This window comes from Ammospiza nelsoni, chromosome 3, assembly GCF_027579445.1.
Source record: "Ammospiza nelsoni isolate bAmmNel1 chromosome 3, bAmmNel1.pri, whole genome shotgun sequence".
Taxonomy (NCBI): domain Eukaryota; kingdom Metazoa; phylum Chordata; class Aves; order Passeriformes; family Passerellidae; genus Ammospiza; species Ammospiza nelsoni.
In genome coordinates, this window is record NC_080635.1 from 69535432 (window position 1) to 69560677 (window position 25246).

A 25246-nucleotide genomic window follows, 5' to 3' on the forward strand; every position below is an offset into this window, starting at 1 on the left:
CTTAGGAAAGGTTTTACTAAGTTATCCCTCTCTTGCTAAGAAGGGAGTTCATGAGTCTACAAAATACCCTTGCAAGCTGTGGAGGAGAAAAATAAAAAAAATCCCTCAAAATACAGTGTAGAACCTCAAATCCAGCATCAGGTTTTATAGCTTAGACTTGTGAGCATCTGAGTCAATTATCCAATAGTCTGATCTGGGGAAAACCCAGGAAGAGGGTGGCACAGGGTATTTAATTTTATTATGGGAGAAGTTATTACAGAAGTTCTGGCCTGCAGAGAATGTCTCCATACAAGGTTTAAGTTTGATTGAGAGTCAAAATCCTACCACTTTCTTTAGATTCTCCTTTTATTTTCTCCTCTTTACATAATTCACATTGTATTTCCAGGGAAGTAGGAAGAAAATCAAACAAGTTAAGAAAAGTTACATTGTCTCATTGATGGCAATTCGGAATAATACATCAGTAATAGAACAAGCCAGACAGTGTATTACAACTACAGAGTTTTGCTTCAAGAAGTGAAAACTCCAAAAGGAGAAGATGGATATAGTGGGAAAACTACAACTTGTGGCACAGTTACATGTGAGAAAAACGATTCTGAACCACAGATGCTGAAAACATCCAACACAGTACCAAAAATTCAGAAGAAAAAGAAGAGAAATAAACAGTAGATAACCCCTATGAAAAAAAGAAAGAAAAAAAAAAAAGAAAGAGTACTGGAGCTGTCAGGGAATACAAAACTAACAGACCTATTTTAGGGCCACACCTGAATCTCTCTGGAAATGAGAGGTGGCTATTACAATGACTGAAAATCACACTGGGCTTTAGTGCTGGCAGCACAACTGACCTAGAATGAGGAAATGCAAATGGAGCCTCAGAGATGGTTCATACCATGCTGTTGGCTGTCCTACCTTGACTACATTATATCTCTATGCTACAAAGATGAATGTATTTTAAAAAAAGGAATAGAAATGTTCTAGTCAAAGCTTGGGTCATGCAAAGAGCATGTCTTTCTGGAGAAGCAATACATAAGTTATTATGTAACTAAACACTATTTGATATATTATGCTAAACATTGTTTTTCATGCCTTTCTCAGCACTCTCTTGCTTGGTTCCAGTGGACAGATCAGCAGCTGCAATGTTTTTTTTGTCGCAGGTAGATTTAAGAACTCCAGAGGGGACTGCTGATTATCAATATTTGCAAGGGTTGTAATTTCAATGTATGATGTTTTATTATTAATATTTTGTAACTTTACGCACTAGTTTCACATTACTTCTGAATCACCACCAAAAGTGACAACTTTAATTAGGTTTTTAAATATATACAAGACTGAGGGAGGTATCTGGAAGCCAAGCACATTGTATTTCTCACTATCAGCCTCTAGGCAATCACTTGGATTGAATCTACACCAACAAATGGAACACTCCTGAGTACATACCTCAGTTTTACCCTCAGTGAACTGGACTTGTTCATGTAATTACTGATAGGGTGAAACCACTATGGAGAATGAAATGATCTCCTGAGTGAAGCTGGTATTTCCTCTGACTGTAAAACACGACTATTTGACGGGACACATGCTTTGGAGTTTATACAAGTGAAGCCTGTGAAAGCCAAGAGAACCTTCCTGGATGATGCAGAAAAATCTCAGAAAGTCAGTAACAAAACAAAGAGCTGCCACAAGTGTCACCCCAGAATTATACACAGCTCTTTTGCTTCTTCCTCCTGGCAGCTGTATGAACATTGAAAGGTCCTGTTCCAGGACCACAGATGAGTCCCTCTGGAAAATGAGAGGAAGACAACAAAAAGTCAGTGGGTTTTGCAAGTGGATACAGGACTCACAAGGAGATGAAACTACCAATGGAAATTGTGGAAAAGAACTGCTCCTGCAGACACAGCACAAAGCTTAAGCTGTTGGACTGGCATCAAAATCCATTGGCACAGAAATGACCAAATCAGTCCTAATTTGATATCTGTGCTTCCTGATTCCACAGGAAAAGAACCCAAAGTCATTATTTTCCAGGTGTACATTTTGGGATAGTATTGCAATGTAACCTTTAAACATACTGAAAAAACCTAAACATATTGTGGAGGAAAAATCAACATATTTCTCAAACATTTCTTTTGTCCATATGGTTTAAAGAGTGAAGAAGAACACCATGTTACCCTTCAGAGCCAACACAGCCCACTCTTTTCATGTTTATTCTTATTTTATACACTTTTTCTTCTGCTTCTGAAAGGGAAAATATCTCAAATCTATTGAGAACTTCTAACACTCTTGAGAACTGAATCTTATTATCACAAGAATGGGATAAAGTAGGTGGATACAGAGGCAGCCCCTTGGGAGTCCTTTATCCAGCTGAATTTGTTAGATGGGTGACTGAGTGTATTTTTATTTTAAATAATCATTTATGTGCATTAGGCAGCAGGTTCACTCAAACTGTTGAGTTTCCTCAGGGTTAAGCTGGGAGTCTTGCTTTGTGCATTGGACTCTTTTTTTCTTTAAACAATCCTATTGAAAATTGACATTGGCACTTGGAAGCATTCTGAGCAGCTGCTAAGAGTACACTGATGGTAGATCACACAAGCCATCACTGAGATGTCCTTCAGCTCTCAGAAATGTAAAGCAATCTCCTTTAATCCTCTTCTTTGAGGAGTGTCTGAATTGCTGAGGGCTGAACATATTTTCTCCTGGAGCTGCAGAATCATTACTATCCCTAAATTTTGCAACAACATCATTGGTTGCTGAAAAGGGAGTTTCATCTTCTGAGTTATCTGTGGGTAAGTGGTGCACTTTCAAGGGTAACTTTTATACATTACCAGTATCTATCAACAACAAAAGTAAGGTCTATGATAGTCTAGAAACCATTCTTTGCAACAGTTTAAGTGCAGTAAGGAAAGTGTGTGCTTGTCTCACTAAGACATGAACTCCAGCTGTACTTTTTTTCAAAGCAAGCATTTATTCCTTCTAATTATTTTCATACTGGGCAAAAGAATTCAGTATATTTTATTTTTCCAGAGGGAAAAACATTGACCATTGCAATGAAGTATTATCTAAAGTGACAATTCATTCTTGCATCTCCTAAAATACAACTATTTGGCTCAAAACAATTAACAAAAGAGAATGGACACTAAAATGCTTTGGTAACTCAAGGTACCATGCTCTCATTGACAAGTCCTTCCCTGAGACACACAAACTTGTATCACAAGAAATCTTTTTTCCCTTTACCCACTGCATCTTTTCTTGTATTGAGTTACTGACAGAGGTGCAACTCACTGCATAAAATATTCAAAGATATGCAAACATGTTTGCAGTGAGCAGCCACAATTCTACAGTAGTTGCCTGAAAGGCAATTTACTGTGAAAACAAACATGTTCTCTACATCTGTTACATGCAGTTGGCTGCATCCCTAAAGCAGTTATTCTGCTATTCCAGAAAATTCTGAAACATGGTCTGTACAAGCCTGTGGAACAAAATGTTCTGTCAAGAATGCTGCTTGAGTCTTCAAGGCAAAGGGCCACAAAGTGTTGGGAATTTTAGCTTGCAATTACAAATAGCAGGCTTCCTCCCTTCCTTTTTATTTTAACTTGAAAAATGTTTTGCTCACAAGCCCAAAAGAACCTATTTAGACATTTGCTGCCTCTTTACCTCTTACCCAGCACAGGACATGATGTTCAGTCTTGCCTAAACCAACTTCTGCTTCCTCTTGCATGATCTCCCCAGCTGATCCAGCCACTTTCCCTGGAGGCTCCAGGCTTGAATCTGAAGGCATCTCACAGGAGCACAAGCACAGGGATGGGAAGGGTGTGCTTCAAAAGGATAATGCATGTCATACAGAAAAATGACAGGAGAGTTTGGCACTCTCCAGGTGTCCAAACCCAGTGATGTGAAGAGCATTCCCTCATTTGCTGATGCAGTCATTATGGGGTTCTCCTCAGACTTGTACTAGAAACCTGCGATAATTAGTCACAAGCCATCCTCACCCTGCAGCATGTGGCACAGATTCTGTAGCTACCAGCACCAGTGACATTCATTTTGACACATATTAGGGTTACAAATTTTATTGGTGTTGGTGCAAATTTTGATTTTGACATAAGTCACATATTTTTCACTTTTGCTTAAAAAAGCAGAAAATTGCAAGCAGTCATTCTAGCACTTACTTTGCTAAAAACCTCAAGAAATATCAGAAAATATTCTGCTGTAAAAGAAGACTGTTTTCTGTCAGGCAAGAAAGAGGAAGAAAACTTCTCTTCTGCTCTTGTGTACAATTCACTTCAGTTTTATTAGCAAACATAACAATGTAAGAAATTAATATAAAAAAGTTAAAGATGCCATATTTTCTTTGCCACAAATTGCTACATACTCTCTAGTGACTCTGAGTGCTCTGATTATTCACTTAGTGTCTTAGGACACACTTTCAGCTAAAAAGATATTAAATAACCTTTTAAATCAGATATTAACCCACCTTTCTCCCTAAAGCACAATACAATAAATGGATAACAGTAAAGAACAATAAATAGAAAAGTTAGTAACAAATTCATTACTGCAAAAGAACAAAACTAGATTTCCTTTCTAAAATTATTTTTGTGACTTATCAGTCCAGTGGATTTGGCAGGAGAATCCAGCTTGGATTTACATGTATCTGTTTCGAATGTACTCTCTGTACATGAGGAGGTCATCTCTTCCCAGGAGCTGCATGCTTCCTCTTCCAGCCTGAATGTGTGCATGGAAAATCTCTATTGATTTCCTATCAGTTCTTGGAGGCTGGACTTCATAAATATTGTCTTGAGAAAAGGAGGAGATGGGTTTTCTGGAAAAAAACAAACATGCAGAATATTTGGAGCTTTAGGTAAAAATTTTCCACAGAGAGAGAGGAGTATTTGTTTTCCTTGAAATATACAGAAGAGTCAATGAGAGGGCAAGTTCCCAGCAGATAATTCATTTACCTAGATTTTTATCACTACTGCAGACCTGGTAAGACCCAGCTTTCCAAGTAGGGTAATTAGGTAAGTTGTCATTAATCCCATTACAGAATACCTTCTCACTTCCCTTTGCCCTGCCCTCATTTCTTCATCCTTCCTCAGATCTGCTACGGTCAGTAAGTACCCCAGCTAAAGTAGATCTGTGCCATGCATGACAGCAGATAAAAGAAAGACTTCATTGAGCTTCCACTTAGTAGCAATTATAACAAGTGATTATACTCTGAGCCAACACAGAGAAAGGATTAATTAGGTAAGAAATTTCTATCTAATTATCAGGAAGCAGACAATTTACTATAAGCAGCAGCACTCAGATATTTTATGAAAATATTTTAAAAATCTTCTTCATCCAACAAATAACATATTTGATTTCTAATAGACACATATTTTTGGGCTCAAAGCTCCTCAGGGAAGAAAGTAAAGTGGCAACTTACTGTCAAAGCTCACTATTTCATAAAGCAAACATCAACCAGCCCAAATGCAATGAACATTCAGATATTAGCATCATTGCCATATTCTACAGAAGCCACAGTCATGACTCACTACCTGTGTGCTTTTTCAGGAGACAAGAAAGTTATTTTTATACATAGAATCTCTTCTTTTGAAGGTGAAAAAACAAGTAAGAACTAGAACACTTAAGCAAAGGGAAAGCCCTTCTATAAATAAAATGCCCTAATAAACTCCTACTTGCATTATGGGCACAAACTAATGTTTGACACTGTTTCTAAATCAAGATCTCCATTAAAACTGTCAAAAAACACTTTCTCCCTCATTTTTCATTTTTATTTTAGTAAAATATATTGTATTTTGGATGTTTCATCATGTGACAGTTCATTAGTTTTGAAAAATTACTGCAGTGTGTCATGTAGGACATACTGTGCCTATATTCCAGTACAACTGGAATATGATATATAAAGCAAAAAGGCTTCCAGATTAAAGTAATCCTTTTCAATTTTATATTTCAACTTTGCATAGCCATACATTCATTTGATTACTCTTTGATTGCAATGACAGAATTACTTATACAAGTATACTATTGAACTTGAGACAATAAAATCACTGGTCCCCCATAGAGTTTGGCTGCATACTCTAAAACATAATTTTTTTTTCTCAACAATGTGATAGTTTCTTCTCATTATCACTTCTAATTTATTTAAAGTGGGTGTTTTCAGAACTGGTAAAAAACCCTCAGCCTAGATGCTTTAAAAGTAGACTGTTTTCAGGACATCCATAGTTTCTGCAGCACTTACTCAACCAGTGTAAAGCATCCAAGCTGAGACTGTAGCAATGGCATTTGACACTAGCACACTGCACTAACTTATCAATGTCACTATCTAACAACAAAGGTGTCACTTAATAAATATAACTGGTCTGTCCACTAGCAAGTGGGCAATTAAGTAAAAAGCAAAACAGAGCCATTACACTAAATTGATGCCTTCTCTATTTATTGATTGGTTTCTAAAGATATGACATTTCTGAAGCACTAATGATACAAAAATCCTTTCCTTAGGTACAATGGAAGCTGGGCAGCAAAGTGCATTTAATTTTGAGCATTTAATAACCAAATCTCAATTTTCCTCCTACTTGCATCAATATGATAAAAATATATTGAAAGAACCACATGTTCATGAGTGCCAACTTTGATTAATAACCTTGTATTAAGCTGTAACTATTTGTAGAGTGCTTGTATTATCCAGTCATTTAATTAAAAGTTATTTCTCTAACATATTCATGTAAAAATCTATTTTACTTAATAAGTTTAATATCTTACAGTAGTCATGAAGGAGAGCACGTTATTTATGACTTGGCTATCAGGTTTCCCTAGAGACCTGTACCTTTATGGCCTCCCAGTGAAAATTCTGTAGACAGGAACATAAGCTTTATGTCATGAAGGACAGCACCCTTGACACGTAATTTTCAATTATTTTTATCCCACTTATGAGCAGGTTTCCTGGTGTTATGGTTTCACCAAGAGTATCATTGTGTCTACAGTAAAAGATACAGTTAAAACCTTCAGTTATAATGAGGAAGTTCCATACTTCCAAGGAAAAGTTCATGGTGACGTAGATTAGCTCTCAGACATATAGCAGTCACCAGAAAGCCACTGCATTTGTTTCAACATTAATTAGTTCTCCTCAAGTCTCTGTATACCTAAAAAGTAAACAAAATCTACTTTTTCACCTTGTTTGAATCCTAAGCAAACATCCATGAAGATGATCAGAGGGCTAGAGTACCTCTCCTACAAAGACAGCTGACAGAGTCGGGGTTGTTCAGCACAGAGATGAGGAGGCTCCAGGGAGACCTTGTCTCACCCTCCAGCGCCTAAAGGGGGCTGCAAGAGAGCTGTGGAGGGACTTTTTTAAAGGGCATGAAGTGATGGGCCAAGGGGGAACGGCTTTAAACTGAAAGAAGACAGGTTTAGCTTAGGCAGTAGGAGGAAATCCTTCACTGTGAGGGCAGGGAGGCACTGGAACAAGTCACCCAGGGAAGCTGTGCTTGCCCCATCTTTGGCAGTGTTCAAGGCCAGGCTGGAATGTGTCTCTGAGCAACCTGGTCTAGTGGGAAGTGTCCCTGCCCATGGCAGGGGGTTGGAGAACTGGATGGTCTTTAAGAATCCTTCTAACCCAATGCACTCTATGACCTGACCTGAAGCACAGCTTGGACCCTGATGTATGCACCAGCCACTCTTGGTGGGAGGATGTTTAAGCATGCCCACACTCTTCTTTTGTGCTGCAGGGAATCAAAACACTCAATTCCCTTTTCAGGAGGGAATAAAGTTTCTTGTACTACTAGATAAATGTATGAAGTACCTTTAAAAAGGTTTTGAGAGTGTATTTTTACAACAGTATTATTTATATCATACCAGAATGAATAGTAGGGAATTAGGAACAGGTGCAGTGTGTCAGCCAACAGTAATTACACTACAGTACTTAGAGTCTGTCTTCATACACATTATAATAGATTGTGCTAAAAGTAGTCCAGCTCTGTTTAGCTCTATTTAGCTCCAAGTAAAATTCCATCATTTTTTCTTTCATGGAATTTCTAAGAACAAAAAGAAGAACTTCAAAATCCTTCCACATCCTCCACTCAACTTCAGCATTATTTCACTGCATCACTTTGGTCCCTGTTCAAAGCCCCGTTTTTTATTTCTAGTCTATACTTAACAGTTTCTAAATTTAAGACAGAACCTTCTCTTCAGTATTTATACAATTCATATTTGAATTCAGAAATATCACTACATCGACATTATAAAAATAAGAAGTAATTCTTCTTTTGTAATGGCTTCATGTATTTAATCAAAATGGTCAAGTGTTTAAAATTGTGAAGTGTTGGGTTATTAAAAAAGATTTTCTTGAGAAGTGTGGAAAAGACAACTAACCTAAACTTAGATTTTATCTCACTGCTGATATGAACCCAAAGTTTTAGACTGAGTACCTAATTTTACTATGAAAAGAACTAGGGTTTGATTGCATTTGTATCATATATGAAGCAACCACTTGAGAATTAAATTTGTTAAAGATATTTTTTCAATTTAAAAGGTATCTAACATCAAATAATAAAAGTTAGTATAATTTTTTAATTTCTTCAAGAGCTCCTTGAGAAACAAGTGCAAGCTGTGCCTCAGCTGCTCTTACTGAGGCACAAAAAACCCCTCCCTCTCTCCCTAATCTTGAGTACACTTATGTTCATTCTATTATATTTCTCAAAAGTTAATATTCTCCAAGGAAATTCATGATTCAGAGCAGCAATTCAAACTCAGTAAGAGAAAGCTTCCTTGTTTCAGAGTTGAACAACATGCCTTTTAAGAATGGCTACATTTGTGACTTTAACTAAAAGAACAATCTGTCACCATTCTAATAGTATTTAAACATTTTTAAAAAGTTACAGAACAAAACCCAAAGAAAATTTTTAAGCAGTCTAGGGATATACTGTAATAAAAAAGAAATCACCAACTCTAAGATGTTCTATTTCCTCTCTCATCTGCACAGAGGAACATGTTTGGTAGAACTGGCAAGGAGAGAAGATCTACATGACTTTGAGAGAAGGAGTGACAGGAGGCATGGATTTGTGTGCCCTATGACTTTTACACTTCTACTATTCAGAAACACGTGGAAATTACGTTTGGGAAAAGAGAAAAATTAACATCTGACTATCCCAAAGCCACCAGAATTCTGTGTAGAGACTCTCCTTAATGTGTTCATTTTACAGCAGCTCAGCATTGGGAAAAAAAATTTACATTTAAAGGGGTAAGAAAGGAATTATTATCTCCTACACTGTCTTACACTCTGGGAGATTTTGCAATTACAAAAAAGAAATTGCCTTCATTCACAGCAAAATTATTCTTCTTCTTACAAAATATTTTCTTAATAAACATGTCCATTTAAAACATTCAGGCTTGCTCCCTCATATTGAAAAACAGTTTTACAGTTTGCCAATCTAATTTACTACTTTAATACCCATTATGCATGTTTTATTATAAAACTACAGGCTCATTTATCTACAAATGTGATATCATCCCTTTAAATGTAGGTAATACCAAGTGACTAAACACTGCTATTAGACAGTATTGTCTCATACACAGCATTACATCAGTTTCATGTCATTCTTTTTCAGCCCAACTGAGACTCACCCAGTCTCTCTCCCTGCTTAGGTATAAATGCTGTGTTTAAGGTTTCCTCACTTCACCAGCACAGAGGGGTGGACAAGAGGCAGTGCAGGAAACAAAACTGAGGCTTCTGTAAACCAAAGGATTGCAGAAAAGTTCTTGCAGTTCTAAGAAGTGGCCATGCTGTTGGATAAAGGATCATGTACCCCATGGACAAAAGTAAATAAAATTCTGCCTTGCCTTGGTGAAACTTTAAGCTGCCTACACTACAGGAAGATGTCAATTGGGAGAGTAGTATTTGATCATCTAAATTGTAAGACCTGGTTCAATATTAGTAAGACATTTGGATAATACCATGACCCTTCTTATACACTAGTACTAAGAAGATTCAAGTGTAACTTGTTTTCTAGTGGAGTAAGCAAGAAGAAATTGCTCCCTAAATTCAGTAGATTCAGCACTATCTGTTAATTCAGGCTTGCTAAGATTTTAAACAGAAACTCCTTGACACTATAAAAACTAAAAAAAGAAAACAAAAAACAAGACTCCCCAAAACAATACAAACAAAAACTAAACACCCAAAACCCCCAAACCATCAAAAAACCAAAAACTCAGTTCTTCATGCTATGCATTGAAGCCCTTATGCAGTAAAGATAATGAAAGTGTGACTCTGAAGCAATTTAACATCAAATTTACCTGATCACTTTTCATATCTAATGACAAAAGCAAAATCAGGCTAGATGGAAAAAGAAAAAGAATACTTACAAATTTATGACCTTATCCAAGGGGTGTTTTGAACAAAATTGCTGGCTGCACTTGTCTTGTTTATGCTGACCCTGTCCCAGCTGAACAAACCTGTGAAAAGCAGTAGATTGAAGAATAAATCAAAGAAATAAAAGAACCATTCCTCAAAAATCATGAAACAGAAGAAAATGACACTAAGAAATGAGATTTTGAGTCATACTATGTAAGTCACTGATCATGATGTACTTCTCTGGTGAGCAAGAGAGATTTTTAAAAGTTCATAGAGGGTGCAGGCATGAACTCAGAACCTCCTTTGAAATAAGATTTGCTTATCAATTGGTGTCACCCAGTATGTCACAGGAAGAAACAGGCCTACCCTAAGAAAAAGACAGCCCTTTACAGTCAACTTCCTCTATCTTTCTCAAAGCAATCAGTCAGAGGAACAGCCTATGGAAAAATCAGCCAAAGACACAAAGTCTCTCAAGTTTCAGATTTAAGTCAGTCCTCTGCTGAAGTCAATCTAATTTATTCATCTGAAATGCTGTTAGTCCAGATCCCTTATTTACAACTACAACCTTTTGGGACAATTTCTTCATCTCCAAATATTTGCTGGAAGACATTGTCAATGGAAAATACTGTCTTTTTTTTTTTTTTCTTGGCAATGAAGTGGAACAAAATCTTCTGAAAAGTAGTTTATCACTAATCTTAGTCACTCAGAATAGGAGGAAAAGTCAGACGCTTTCAAATGTAAATATATGTAGCTATCTTGCACTCAATTTGTTCACTCTCCAACACAGCTGTGCCACTAAAAAGACAAGTAAATGTCAGTTGTGATTTACTAGTTTAATTTTCTGAGGCAGAGAGTTTTTCTTAACAGTGAGCTTCCATTTAGCTTAAGAAGTCTTACTGGTCTACTTCAGGAATATTTACTACCTGTTAACAAGCAACTATTACTAGTGCAAAACCAATAGCATGAAAGAGTGTACAGAAGTCAAACAAACAACATGTTCCTAAACAACTCATTGCAGCTTTTTCCTGCTCCATTCAGTTTCTATACTGAAACAAATGCCTCAGAGAAAAGCAACATCACTTTGACTGTTAAAGGAATAAATACTTACATTGCTAAATAAGAGAATTTTAAGTGGAAATCAAGATAATTAAGATCTTCTGCTGCAGAAGCCTGCTATTGAAACCAACTTTAAAAAAACAGAGGTAAATCAATTGCATAAGTATTTTAATTAATTGCTTCAAATTATTCAATATTTTGAAAGTTACAAGACCTAAATGCACACAAGCAAGTTTCCCGAGGTCAGGAAGATACCACTCCTGATCTGGAGCATACAACCTCAATTTATTGGAGGGACTTCCTGTCCCTTCCAAATTCAACCAATCTGGGCTTCTGTGATTTCTGTTTTGATAAGAATTATCTCAGCCATCAGTGATAACAGGCTGAATAGATCTGAATTACTTTCAATTTGCATTTACAAATAAGCTTAATACAGATCACTTGACATAAAGCAACTTAACCTGAAGTACTTTGAATGTGCGACACCCTCATCCTCATAATGAAAAAAATATGTAACATGTCCAGTGATGTCAAGTGAAGTCAGGATCTTAAATCCCCAGTTCCCTTATTACAGTAACAGAAAAAGGCTTGATGTGAGAACTGTCATCATACTGTGAAAGAAATTGCTGCTATTCTCAAGCGATGTACATTTTGCAAACTATAGATTTTACTGACATCCTTGATTATATAAATCAGCACACCAGACCAGAAATAGCACCATGCCTTGTTAGCTGAAAGAGATAAAGAATTTGTAATTTTTTCTATTTTTAAAACCTGCATTGCTCAAAGGAAATTAAATAAATGCAAGGTTTGTTTTGTTTTTTTCTTAAAAAGGATATAAATAGGGAGCTTCAAAGCCTCCAAGGGGTTTATAGTTTTACATTAGCAATAGACTGAACATTAGTCCAGCCTGAAGAAATTATAAAATTGGAAGTAGCTGCAATTCTGGATGTTAACACAGAATTGTTCATCTGCACAGAGACTCACAGTAGACAGCAGCTCACACTGGGCCATTTTCTGAACCACAAAAACGACCTGCTGTATCAAAGGATAGTTGTCAAATTTGCATCCATCTTCTAGGGTTAAGATAAAAAAGAAACAGAGGTAGAGGCATAGATGAAGGTAAAAAATTCAGCTATAATGAGAAACATCCTCCTTAACCCTATTCAAGTGTAGGATCTTCAAATGACTCTGCTTGTAGGAAATAGGTAGAAGTGGGAATTTTAAAGAACAAAAGAGTGCAAGAGAAATAGCTACACCTAAAGAAAAAGCAGGTGAATATAATTTTAAATGTAAAGAAAAATTGCTTTGAGTGGATTACGGAACTAAGTCAGGATGAAATACCATATATCACTGAATTAGATATCACAGTGAATTAAAATTTCCCTTAAAAACTGAAAAGGTTTCAAATATAACAGGGTAGCTACTGCTATTACACATTAGAGAATAAAAACAAATGCACACAAGGCCATGTCAATCCAAGTCTCACAAGTATTCATTTCAATATATACACAGTGCTTTCCTGAGATAAAGTGTAGATTTCTTATATGATATCGTGTTAAGTAAAAAGACAACTTTTATTATTTTACATGCATTTTTACGGAATAAGCTATTTAATTATGACTGATTTGAATTGGAGTAATTCAACACTTGAGAAATGCAAACCCCTCAGATTACAAAGCTTACAACCATGGAACTATTCTTGGTTCCACTGAGAAGTAAATTCTGTGGAATTTACTTATCAGAGGAATATGGAATTCCTATGAATTTACTTATGAATTTCAAGGGTTATATTAAGTGACAGGTATTTCTTTTGAAGCATCTTTCATTTGATTTAAGCTCCAAATTTTGCTTTCAGAGACATCTGCAGAGCTTCCACTGAAATCAGAATTGACACAGACAGATGGAAACAGTTTGATTTTGAAGAGCATATATAGGCAAATTTCTCATTTAAGTAAGTTTAATCAAAGGCAGCACTTTGACAAACTGCACTTAACTAGCTCAAATTATCCTTTACCAATTACCACTGGAAATTTATCTCACCTTTCATATATTGCAAGATCATCTTCTGTAGGGATATCTGAAAGATTGACTCCATACACGTCTTTTGTTGCTTGTACTACATTCTGGAACATAAGAAATATTCAGATGAAGAATACTGTAACAACATCCAAAGAAAGATTACCTTAAGAAAGAACTTCCTTACAAGCCAAAATATAATTTCAGAAGTGCAGACAAAAACAAATAGGTTTCTCACATCCACAGCAATCATAGTTTATACATATTTTTTAAAGAAAATTATTTATTAAAAATATTAATCAACACATTTATTCAACAAGTGAAGAATTCTTGAAAGATATCATCAGCTAAAGCAACATACTAGGAGACTAAATTATATTAATAGAATATAATGGTGTAGTTATTAAATTCTGTTCTGTATTGAAACTTAATATAGAATAAAACATATTTGTTCAGAGCATGCTCCCACATTTGCTTTCACATTTCCTGCTGTCAATTCTGCAATAATTAGAAACATCAGGTTGAATAGAACTATTTTTATTTTATACATTATGCAATCATGTCAGTCAACTATAACAAGGCATCAGTGCATATGCAATAGCTCACTAACTGTGTCTACTGATTCAGTGCTAAACTGAGGGGAGTTTTCTGACAAGACACGTGAGTCAAATATAAAGACAATTTTCTCTTAGGTCAAAATGATTCAAAGTCAAAGAACTTCAGAAAGGTATGTCCTGACCAGAAGAATAAATGCATTTTTATTAACGTCTCAGAGATGTGAACAGAAAGGAACCAGTTTTTTGAGTTCCCCAGATAATAAGGAATGGCATGAATTAATGTAAATTATGACTAAAATTCAATGCATGAAAAGATGCTAATAAATTGGAATATATTTCTTCTTATCATTACTAAGAAGTCAGAATACCTCACCCAATTTTAAAGCCATTGAAATTCAATGTTTCAAATCACACTTTGTGTTTACATACACCTTTCATTTAAGCATCTTAAAAATCTAAAAAAGATATCTTAGGTCTGAGTGCTGAAGTGTGTTCAAAACAGAGGGAAAAACTGATGTGACATAAATTATGCAATAGTAGGAATCAAGAATAACATTTCAACTTGGATTTTTGTTTAAAAAACCTATATACAATCTGATTTACTGGAGAACAGGTACTCTGTTATTCAGAGATGATGGAAAACTTTTAGATAAAATACCTTGTATAAATACAAATAAATAAATGTGCTTGTACTGGCTTAGGAAGAAGACACTATTGCACTATTGAAGGCTGAAAAACCCATTATCTGAGAACACACAACCCTAGGGTAAAGACTGAATAGAATCAAAATTTTAATCGAGGCAAAAAAAAAAAAAGGCAGTGTAATTGTCTGTTGCCTATCAGGCACTACATTTATGCTAAGGTTGTAAATACTCAATTTTCTTCAGAAGTAATAACATGCACAATCCTATAACCATTTAAATTAGCTGTGGCTTTAAAAAAACCAACCCTGCTGGACAACATAAATATTTTCCGAATTTCTATAGTATACATTAGCATAACCTTTTGCTACCATACTTTCAATGGTATCCAAGATGGATATCTACAAGAAAGAATTTGAAGAACTATTACATGAACTAATAAAATAGATACTTCCATAATTTTTTATACAACTCAGTATTTTCATTAAATTAGCACTCAAGGGATTCCAACAAAATGGGAGTTATGCTAGAAAAAAAAGATTAATAGCCCACAGCTGCAAATGTACATTCTTTCCATCTGACTGGGCAAATGCAATTTATTTCACTATTTTATTCACTGCCATTATCTGCAACCTTAGTAGCAGTAATAGCATAGGACCTGTGTGGTAACACTATCATGCACATTTTTGAAGTTAGTTAATTATTTTTTTTTTAATGCCAGACCACATAATTATGGGACAGCAATTTAAAAGTGTTCACATAAATCAGGTTGAAATTTAGACGGAATGAACATTAATTTACAGTTCATTGACCTAAGCAAGTGGCATTGTCCAAAAGGAATTGCCTTGTCATTCCAAGAGGTGGTTCTCAGGACCTCAGGTTCATACTACGTGTCCTTCAGGGGGTTTGCTCCAGATAAACTCCCATGGACTAAATATTGATTAAGTAGGTAGATAAGTACATTCCTGGAGAAAAGGAATCATTTGCATGCTCCGAGGGCACCTAATGATGTGTGCCAGAGCACAGTAACAGACAATAATCAGACATGCACTACTGCTCTGAATTAACACACTAATACAGGTGCATTTTAAGCTATGTAATGACTTGAATACCTTTCAAATGCCATAGGTTTCTGACAGTAGTTTTCTTTTTTTTTAATGTTATTTTCCTTTGTGTTTCACTATTACATGACAAGAAGAACAGAAAAGGTTAAGAAACAGTTGTACCAATATCTACATAAAAAAATTACACTAGAGACCTTTGTCACTAAAGTTCTCAGTGCTTTTCTTCTGACTGTTCTATAATGCTTTTTAAAGGGAATGTGAATTTTAAGCTTTCTTGCCTAACACAGTAATTTCTTACCTCTGTGATTTTTGTATTGTCTCCTGTATCAGTCACCTTTACTGGAGTTGAACGTTGAGAAACTGCACCTTCATCTTCTTTATCTGTCCCAGAATCATCTTCAGAACTACTTGACACTGCTTCCTCACTTGGGGGTGGAGGAGCACTAGCAGCTGTTTTGCGCTGCAGCACAGTTTCTTCTCTATTATTTTTGTTCCTATTAGGAAAGGCAGTGTGTATTTATGAAATCAGCAAGATATTAGCAATGAATATTTAAAATTCCTAATCTTGGTTACAATCTTTCCAGGGAAATAAGTTTTAACTTCTGAGGCAACTTTTTTACTCATCTTTAAAATCTCTGATTGATTTGTCTTCTTCCATCTCTTCTTATTCCAGAGCATTTAAAGAAAGCCCAGCTTTTCTCCACTAATTCTCTGGTTCTTTACTTAAATCCCTCCCCACAACTGAATAAATAAAAAAGAATAAAAATTAATTGAGATATCACATCTTTGGTTTTGATCTTGGAAAAAGTTACACTTTCTGATTAATAACAATATCCACTCCAATATCTTCCTTAATCTTGGTTCCAAATCTTAATGGTAATGTCACTTTTTTTCCTTTATTTTCCATATCTCTCTCCTCAATTTAATTCTTTAATCAGCAACATTTCTTGATGCAGTATGTATTTCTCACTCAAGAAATTCTAGTCAATATAAAGGCCTTATTTATAAGAACCCTTCAAGATACAGCATCCCTATGTAAGCAAGCTAACACTGGATTTATTTAACTGTATGCACTCTGAAAGTTACACATTACTTTGCCCATCAGGTATCATATCAAACTTATGTACTCTGCATCTCTCCTACTGGCCACAGAAGAGCACTCGTTGCAACTTCCTCTCAGACACTGTCACAATCTTTCGGGGAAGGCAGTTAATGAATAGACATTAATGATGGAATAGACAGTTTATAGACAAATCCCTGGAAATAGGGAAGGAACATCTCTTCCTTGCTGCAGTGACTGTTCCATGTCTCACTGACAGACAGTGTGTCTCATTCTAAAGGAGGACAGCAGCATGCTAAAGGCTGGGAAAAGAGCTCCTAGATTGATGCAAATGCTATATGGAGATGCAGGTCTAGTGCTCTCATCAGCACCACTTGAGCCCTAGTGGAGCACACTATGACAGTTACAGAGGCTGCCTCTTGAAGTGAAACTCACACAGCAGTTTATCCCTGTACTAAATTAGCTACACTTCATATGCTCAAGGAACATGTATAAGCACGTAGAAGAGTCCTTCAAAGGTTCTGATCTGAGAGCATACCCCACCCCCAAAGACATTATTGTATCAGAAATAATCTTAGAGCTGGAACAAATGCCTTGGGGAAAATAACACCATGGGGCATTTGATTTCTGACTCAGCAGAACCTGACATTTCCTTGGACTGAAATGTACAGAAAGTTATAAAGACATAAGCATTCTTTTTAGGGAAAATAAAGGGATTTTTCCCTACTTTTCTAGGTGAGGTGAAGGTCACAAGAAAAGCAGTCCTTTCTGAAAGCTGAAGAATGGAGCAAGTAGCCAAACTGGTAAGAGTGTTATCCTCACCCCACTCCCAAAACGTACCCAGCCAAGATCTAAGTCTCCTTGGGACCTGAATGCCTACAGACAAAAAGAGATGACCAAATTTCCTTCAGAAATGTCTTAGATCAGAAGATGATGACAAATGAACAAGGCAAAGGTACTGCCTTTTGCAAGGCTAAATATGGGTGAGGTGCAAGAGTGAAGCCATGTTTTACCCTACAACACAGTCAGCAAAGGGGAAGCCTTATAAGTGATACACAGAGAGTCGTGGAATGTGGCTTTGATGGAGCTGATTCTCTTTCCCACATCAACCCCTAAAAATCACAGCAAAGACCTTGAAAAGAAGTGCCTGAGAAAATTATATCATGGTCAACTATTTAATGGAATATCTGGAGACAAATTAGTCCAAAATCTGATATTTTATCAAATCAGAAGTATAAAGCTTATCTTCACAATACTCATAAACTCAAATTCTTAGCAGAGACAAACTGTGTAACACTGAACATTCTTCCTGTTTTTTCCCAGGGAATCAGTAGCACAAAATGAGGTTCTACTGGTGATAAGCATAGTCTACTCTCAACATTTATTTACAATGAGACTCTCAGGACAAGAGCACACGAGAGTCCAATGTTCTAGTGTTTAACAAAACAGCAAGTTTTCAGAGGAACTTATAATGCTGTGACAGCACAGGAACTACTGACAAAAGGTTTCCTTAATATGAGCTACCAAAGAGAGAATTAATTCAGGAAAATTCTGCACAGCCCTTGTGGGACACAGCAGTGGAACAAAGAGAGTAACAGAGCAGGTCCAGGATGCAAAAGCAGCTAAATGAAGCATTCATTTGTCCCTGCAAATGTTGCTGGATTGTTTTATATAATTTTATCCATAAATATTTTAATAACATATTTTATCAAAGACTATGCTGAAATTGGCATTTATTGCTGTTTCAGAATATGCACTATTTATGAAAAAGTAATCATTTTTTTAAAGACAACAAGAAAATATGCACCGCTGTCAACTTCAATAGAGAACAGAGTTGACACTACAATGAAGAGATGATCAAATTTTAATAACTTCTGTATATTATTGATAAAATCTTCTCATGAATTTCACTTTGAGGAATCAGAGAAAACAGAAAATATTAAACAAATCAAATTAAGAATTCCTAGTGTCAAATAAAAATCTCAAATTAGATGTGATTTTCAAAGTGTACAATTCTGCAGTATAACATCAATGAATTTTTTATTTCCCATGTAACATTGAATATTCTTCACAGACTCACACATAAGAGTTTATATATTTTCATTACAATTTCACTACTATTAAACCAGAACAAAATTTCTGATTTCAGACTTACCCCAACACAGATTTTCCAGTTTCATCAGGTTTACGAACAGTGAATGGACTTGGATCAATGCCCACATTCTTAGGCATAAAATCTCTGCCAAAATGAACAAAGTGCAACACATAAGTTTTTTTAATTTTCTGGAAGAGCCACCTCTAACATCTACCTGGGAACTAAAGAAAAAGAATCATCATAAAGAGATATCAAGTTCTAACTTTATCATTTCAAGCTGATGTACATATAACCTAGGTATTTAAAAAGCTTTCAGTTGCATTATTTAGTTCCATAAAACAGCTGCAAGTATCACCACTTGCCAAAGATGCTACAGCATCATGCTCCATTCCTGTGCTGAAGAGGCCTGATAACTCAGGGCTACGTAGATTGCTTTCAAAATGCTGCCAACACACAAACTGGGTCAAACAGCTACATGAAAAATAATCTGCCTGGAAATCTTTAGCCAAACCATGATACAGGTTATGCTCTGAATAGCCAGCTGACTGCTGCCAACAAAAAAAACCCCAAAATATCTGACCAGTTGTGAGAAGCAGTTGAACTGAAGAAAACAACTGCAACACAAGAGCAGAACAATGAGAAAACAATTGTTTTGAAAGTAGCTTCTGTGATCTGAATCAAAAGAGAAAAGTTCATCTCTCATGCATCAACTGCCCAGACACTAGGCACTCCATAATAAAAAATAATTGGATATCTAATTGCTATTTTTATGGATTTTTTTTTAAAGAGTAACATTTCCATGTAGCATTGTGATTTAGTTTCAAGAACTTTGCTAAATTTGAAATGACTCGTATTTAACCTAATAAATCAAATGCATATTTAATTCACACCACATCAACTTCCATTCAAGGATTTAGAGTCACAAACCATCCCAATATACCTTGTAGAATTGGTCATTGCCAAGCAGAAGGTCTCATCAAAACTGCTCAACTCATATGGCCTAAAGAACTCATTGTGTATATCAATTTCCTCATCATATTTGTGGAATTTCTTCACTGTCAACTTGCGTCTGTTTTCAGCACATGTCACTGAGGGGGAAAAAAAATCTTTTTACTAGCAATTACTGACTCTTGCAAAAATCCAATCAAACAGCAGCCTGCTCACCTAGCCACCATCCCAGTCATATCCCCTCTGAGACAAGGAAATATGACATGAAGAAGATGCATTGCACATCTTTAATAAATATACATTAACAGCCACTGTAATTTGATTTCATTTCATGATGACAATTCTTAATAAAATATGCTCCACAGCACCCCAGAGAAATAAGGCTATATTGTGTCAACTGTGACAGGAATAGGACCACCAGCACAGACTATAAATATATGCTAATAGACAAGAAAAAAAAATTAAGTGTGCCCTGGGTCACAAACATGAAGGTCAAGTTTTAGTCACTCAGGTAGCTCTTGCAACCTGCAATTGAAAAATCATATCTCCTTGGAGGGGGGAGGGGGTGGAGAAATATTTAAGAAACCATTATGGAAACATTCTTTTTTCCAGATTTGGGATATAAATTAAAAAACATTTGTGACTAAAACTTCTTTTTCAAGATACTCTGCAAGGCAAGGAGCAAATATAGGTCCTACCTTCATCAAAAGGAAGAGGTAAATGCTTTAGCACACCTGTAGTCCACCAGTATGTGTAGCTGTACAGGAAAACCAGAAACACAATTGATACAGGAGATTGGATCTTGTACCTAACCTATCCATCACCCATCCATACAGTGTCACTTCAGCAAACATTGCTGAATTGGAGGGAGGATTTCAACAGGCCCCTGTCCAACTACTTTGCTCTTAAATCAAGAAATTTAAACACACAAAACTCAATACAGATATGGACAGAAGAGTGGTTTCGTTTCATTAACAAATACATTTCAGGTGCCTACCTCTACAGCACTGAAAATTAATGTATTAATGTCTTTGTACATATCAAAAGTATTTATGAATTTCTCTTCTTCTGGTCATTGGAGGATGGGAGGAGTGAGGGGAAGGCATCCCCTCACAGATGTTATTCAGATCCCAAAATTTAGGAAAAATGTATGAAGAGGTAATAAGATTGGATGATTGTCAAAGCAGCTGACTTCTATAGAAAGAAATATTTGATGTAACAGCTGTCATAAGTCTGAGAGCTGTTGGCATATCTAACAGCAAAATTCAAGCCCTGCTGGAAGCTTATTCAGGATTTCTGTAAAACAACAAAGGAAGTGAAACAACATTCATAAAACAAAGCACGTTTTAGCTTTCATTCATGTTTCATTTTTATTGTCTCTTCTCAAATATACTTTAATTTCTTCTTTGATTTATTCTGATAGTTTCTTCTACTTCATTACATGGAATGAAAACACAATTGTCTTCATTGATTTTTATTTCAAATACTTGTGTATTCACAATACTGTGAGGGCTGTAATCAGTATTAATGTGGTTATCTCCTACTCCTGTCAATGTAGCCATCTGCAGCAGACACAATGGGCATATTCCCATGGCCAGGGATAGGCTTGTTAGTGGGATTTAGAAGATGGTACAGGACAGGCAGGAAAACACACTTCAGTTCCAAGGACTGTGTATATCCTAGACAATAAGGAATGAGTTATGCCTGGTGGCCCTGCCTCTTCTCAAAGTACCATGCTAGTAAGCAATTTTCTCCAGTGCCTTCAGAAATGATGCAGATACACCCAGTTTTGTTGCCAGCATAAATGATAAGTAACATGGCAACACAAAGTCTCCTTTTCCATATTCCTTCCACATGTATCATTAGTTATATAGAAGTAAGATATGAACCTTATTAAATATCTTCCTCCTGATAAGGAGGCAATTACAATATAGGAAAAGCACAGACAGTCAAAGAAGCTTCAATGACAGGAAACATCTTCCTTCTCCTGTACCCTTGATTTCATTACAAGTGTTGTTATTTCTTTTGCTGCTGTGCCCAAGGAATCTAAAAGAGCCACTACACAGGCAGGGAGAAGTTACACAAAGAACTTGTCAAAATGTTGGTAGAAACAAAAAATTACTTAGAGGAATTTTTTCACAGATTTATTTCACCTAGTTATTGCAGGAAGGTGTCATTTTATTCACATAATGAAACATCTTGATTGTACATTATAACTGCTCAGAAGAAATTCTGGTTTGAATGAAAGGTAAAAAATAATTAACAAGCAAATGAAGAGTACCAATATTTCTTTTTAATATTCCACCTCATTTGAGAACAGTATGTGTGACAAATAAGAGATGGACTGTTTTAACAGAGTAACAGATGAAAGGGAGACAAGAACATTTGCATATTTGCTATATATCAGCTGAATTAATTTTAGACATACAATAATGTTCAGAATGAGTAGTTGAGAAAATTAATATTGCATGTTTAATGTGTGCCTGAAATAGCACTTGGTTTCATGGCTCATATAAGCTACCTTTAAGAGAAGCCTCAGGAGACAATACAAGAGGACAGAAATTCACAAAGAGCCATATCATGTGCCAGCTGCTGCGACAGGTTAACAGAATAAGCACAGGGCTGATCACACTGGTTAAACACTTGCAGTTTTGCCCAGACAAAAATCTAAATGCAGGTATTCAGATCTGCCTTTGTACTAAAGGGCTTTACAGCTCACAAAATGAATAAAGATAAAACCAGTCAAAATCCTAAGAGATTGTTTAGTTGACAAGTTGAGTACTGTCTGTTTTGTTAAAATGGATTTTTTTAAAAGCACAGTATTCATAGTCTGCAAAAAATCATTTCCCTCTGTGAAGTAATTGAATTACTTTAAAATTTTATACTTTATTATTTCTGCTTATTGCCAAAAAACTACAGTGGGATGCAAATGAAGAAAAATAGTCTTAAAACAGGCTAGACATAGGCTAAAAGGAAGGCAAAAAATAATGGGTTTTTTTGTATGGACAGCTGCAGACTAAGTGCAGTACACAGAAAAAAAAATGTTATCCTTTTCATATAATCTCAAATTCAACCATTAATAAATCTGAAAATTAAGAATGCACCCATATATTAATGAAACTGTAGTAACTGTACTTCAGTACAACACTGAAGCATTTCACACTGAAGGATCGAGTTTCATATAAAATTAAACTTCCGGTGGTATTCCTGTGGTATTTTTAAGTACCATAGGAAATTAACATACTGAACAAATCCTTTGAAACACCAACATTCAGCATTTTATGGTAATCTCTTGAAGGTGTTTTTAAGATTTTGTATAAACTTAAAAAACAGTAAGCAAGTTTTTGACAGGTTGACCTAATTATTTGATTAGCAATGTGTGTTTTTTATAATGTATTAGAGCAATACCAAATAAAACAAAAAATAAAACAGCAAAATACCTTTGCCTGTTATGTGACAGACTGAGGGAGTTCTTGTGATGCAAATAAAAATCAGTGGGAAGTTCCCAGAGATGTGGCTTTCCTTCTGCAGGCTTGAACACTCCCAGAAAGAGATTGATAGAATCCTGCCTGTCTGCATCTGTAAGACAAGAGGCACACTTAACACCAGGAGCACTGCACAGCTCAGGCCCATTCAAACACACATTCAGTGCTTCTCTTTGCTCCTGAGAGACTGAGTGTGTGTCCTACGACTGCTGCAGGGCCCTCTGGGCTTCAAGCAGCACCATGGAACTTCATTGACAGCAGAGCTGCTACACTGCAGGGCACGTGGGGCTGATACTAACGCTGCCCCTTCCCTTGGCTTCTCCCTCAGCAGCCCAGCCTTGGCAGAAGTCAGACCTCACACTGCAACTCTGTCTCCCACATGTGTGCATAAAGGCATGTTTCAAGAAATCTGACATACCTTAGTAAATTTACTGCAGCCTAAATAACTGAAAAATGATGAAATTAAACAATATCCATACAACACAAGTTTCCAACAAAACATACAAATGATGAATTCTTTGGGATTTTCTTGCCAATACATAGTAAAATGATTAAATTTCATAAACACCTTTTAGTAATTTGGACTTGTTCCCTGTTGGTTTAAACCATTAATTTAGCTTGTCATAGTCTAAGCTCCACCAAATTATCACTCAATATGTGTCTTACTTTTTCTCATCATTACAGCTTAATTAGTAGTAATTATCCTCAGAGCGTTGAGGTCAACAGATGAAAACACTTTCTTATAAGACTAGATTATTTTTAGATTCATGTATTTTCAACGGTAGACAAGCAGTAAGGTGTGGCTAAGAGATTTATTTAGGAAGCAGTGATAGCAGGCCTTTTTCAACCCTGCTCTGAATCTTATATACTGTATGACCCCAAGCAAATCACTAAAATTTTCTGAGTCTGTTTAATTCAGGTACATAAAATACACAAGTATTAAAAAAATGTTTCTTGGATCAGAAACACAAGGAAATGCTGATTTATGAACTAGCTAGCCCTCAGATTTTTATTTGCATTTTAAAGCATATATGACTAATAGCAACAATAATAAATGCAGTACAGCAAATCAGCACCTTGTTCTAAAACTGTTTCCTTTTTCTCTGCTTTCTTAGAAAACTTAAAGAATAAAATGATCTCTCTTATGTGCCACATTAACAAGCTAGCTGTTGCCCTCTGAACAGGCAGTGTAGGACAGTGAACCTTTAAATTTCATTGAAACAAATATTTTAAAACTCCATACTAAAAATGCAACAAAGTAAATATGACATTGAATGCTACATTTCAACAATGTCATCTTCAAACACAAGGAATGCATACAGCACCAAAAATATTTGCCTCAGATGGGATCAAACACCAAAATCCTAAGTAAATCGGGGAAAGTATGCAGCACTTTTAAGAAAATTTCACTCAAAGACAGTATTGACTTTAGTAAAGACTAATGTTTATTTGTGTAGTTTCCTACAAGTTCCTTGAGATTACGAGATGGACTTTACTTATTTCTCAATTTTTTCTTCTTTTTGTAACATCTTTTTTAGAACAATTTTTTTTATTACTAGTAGACATGCATATCATGACTATACTTGCAAGCAGACCACAGCCCCAGATGTGGACCTAGAACTTTGCTCAGGCTTCTACCTAACCATTTCAGTGGCTAGCATAAACAGCTCAGAGATTTGTTCCATCTTCTATGTCACAGTACAGGTGACACTGTAAGTGTGCTACCTTTGGCTCAAAAGAATTGATGAAGCCAGACTTTATTGCCAATGCAAATAATAAGAGATCACATCACTGAAATAAACAAGTTCTCTATTTCCTATTTAGTTTGGACAAATGATACACAAATTACGTGGTTTACATTCACAAAAGTTACTCTGAATGGTGTGCTCTCAACATTGCTATATATACAAAAGCAATAATTTCAGCCAAAGAAAACAGATTACTGAAGTATTTCTAGCCATTGTCCAAATCACTGTTTTAAAATTCACAGT

At 35.8% G+C, this 25246-nt stretch overlaps 1 protein-coding gene across 1 annotated transcript in view; it reads right to left on the reverse strand.

The window, feature by feature from the left end:
- Nucleotides 1-4039: 4039 nt before the first annotated feature.
- FIG4 (FIG4 phosphoinositide 5-phosphatase) overlaps nt 4040-25246 on the reverse strand; it is a 49186-nt gene continuing 27979 nt past the window's right edge. The window contains exons 16-23 of the mRNA XM_059469080.1: nt 23211-23349; nt 20469-20527; nt 19763-19910; nt 18883-18966; nt 15966-16161; nt 13430-13512; nt 10342-10431; nt 4040-4804 (exon numbers count right to left, since the gene is read on the reverse strand). Coding sequence (XP_059325063.1) covers nt 4627-4804; nt 10342-10431; nt 13430-13512; nt 15966-16161; nt 18883-18966; nt 19763-19910; nt 20469-20527; nt 23211-23349 — 977 coding nt within the window. The 3' untranslated portion in view covers nt 4040-4626. The remainder of the gene's footprint in view (nt 4805-10341; nt 10432-13429; nt 13513-15965; nt 16162-18882; nt 18967-19762; nt 19911-20468; nt 20528-23210; nt 23350-25246) is intronic.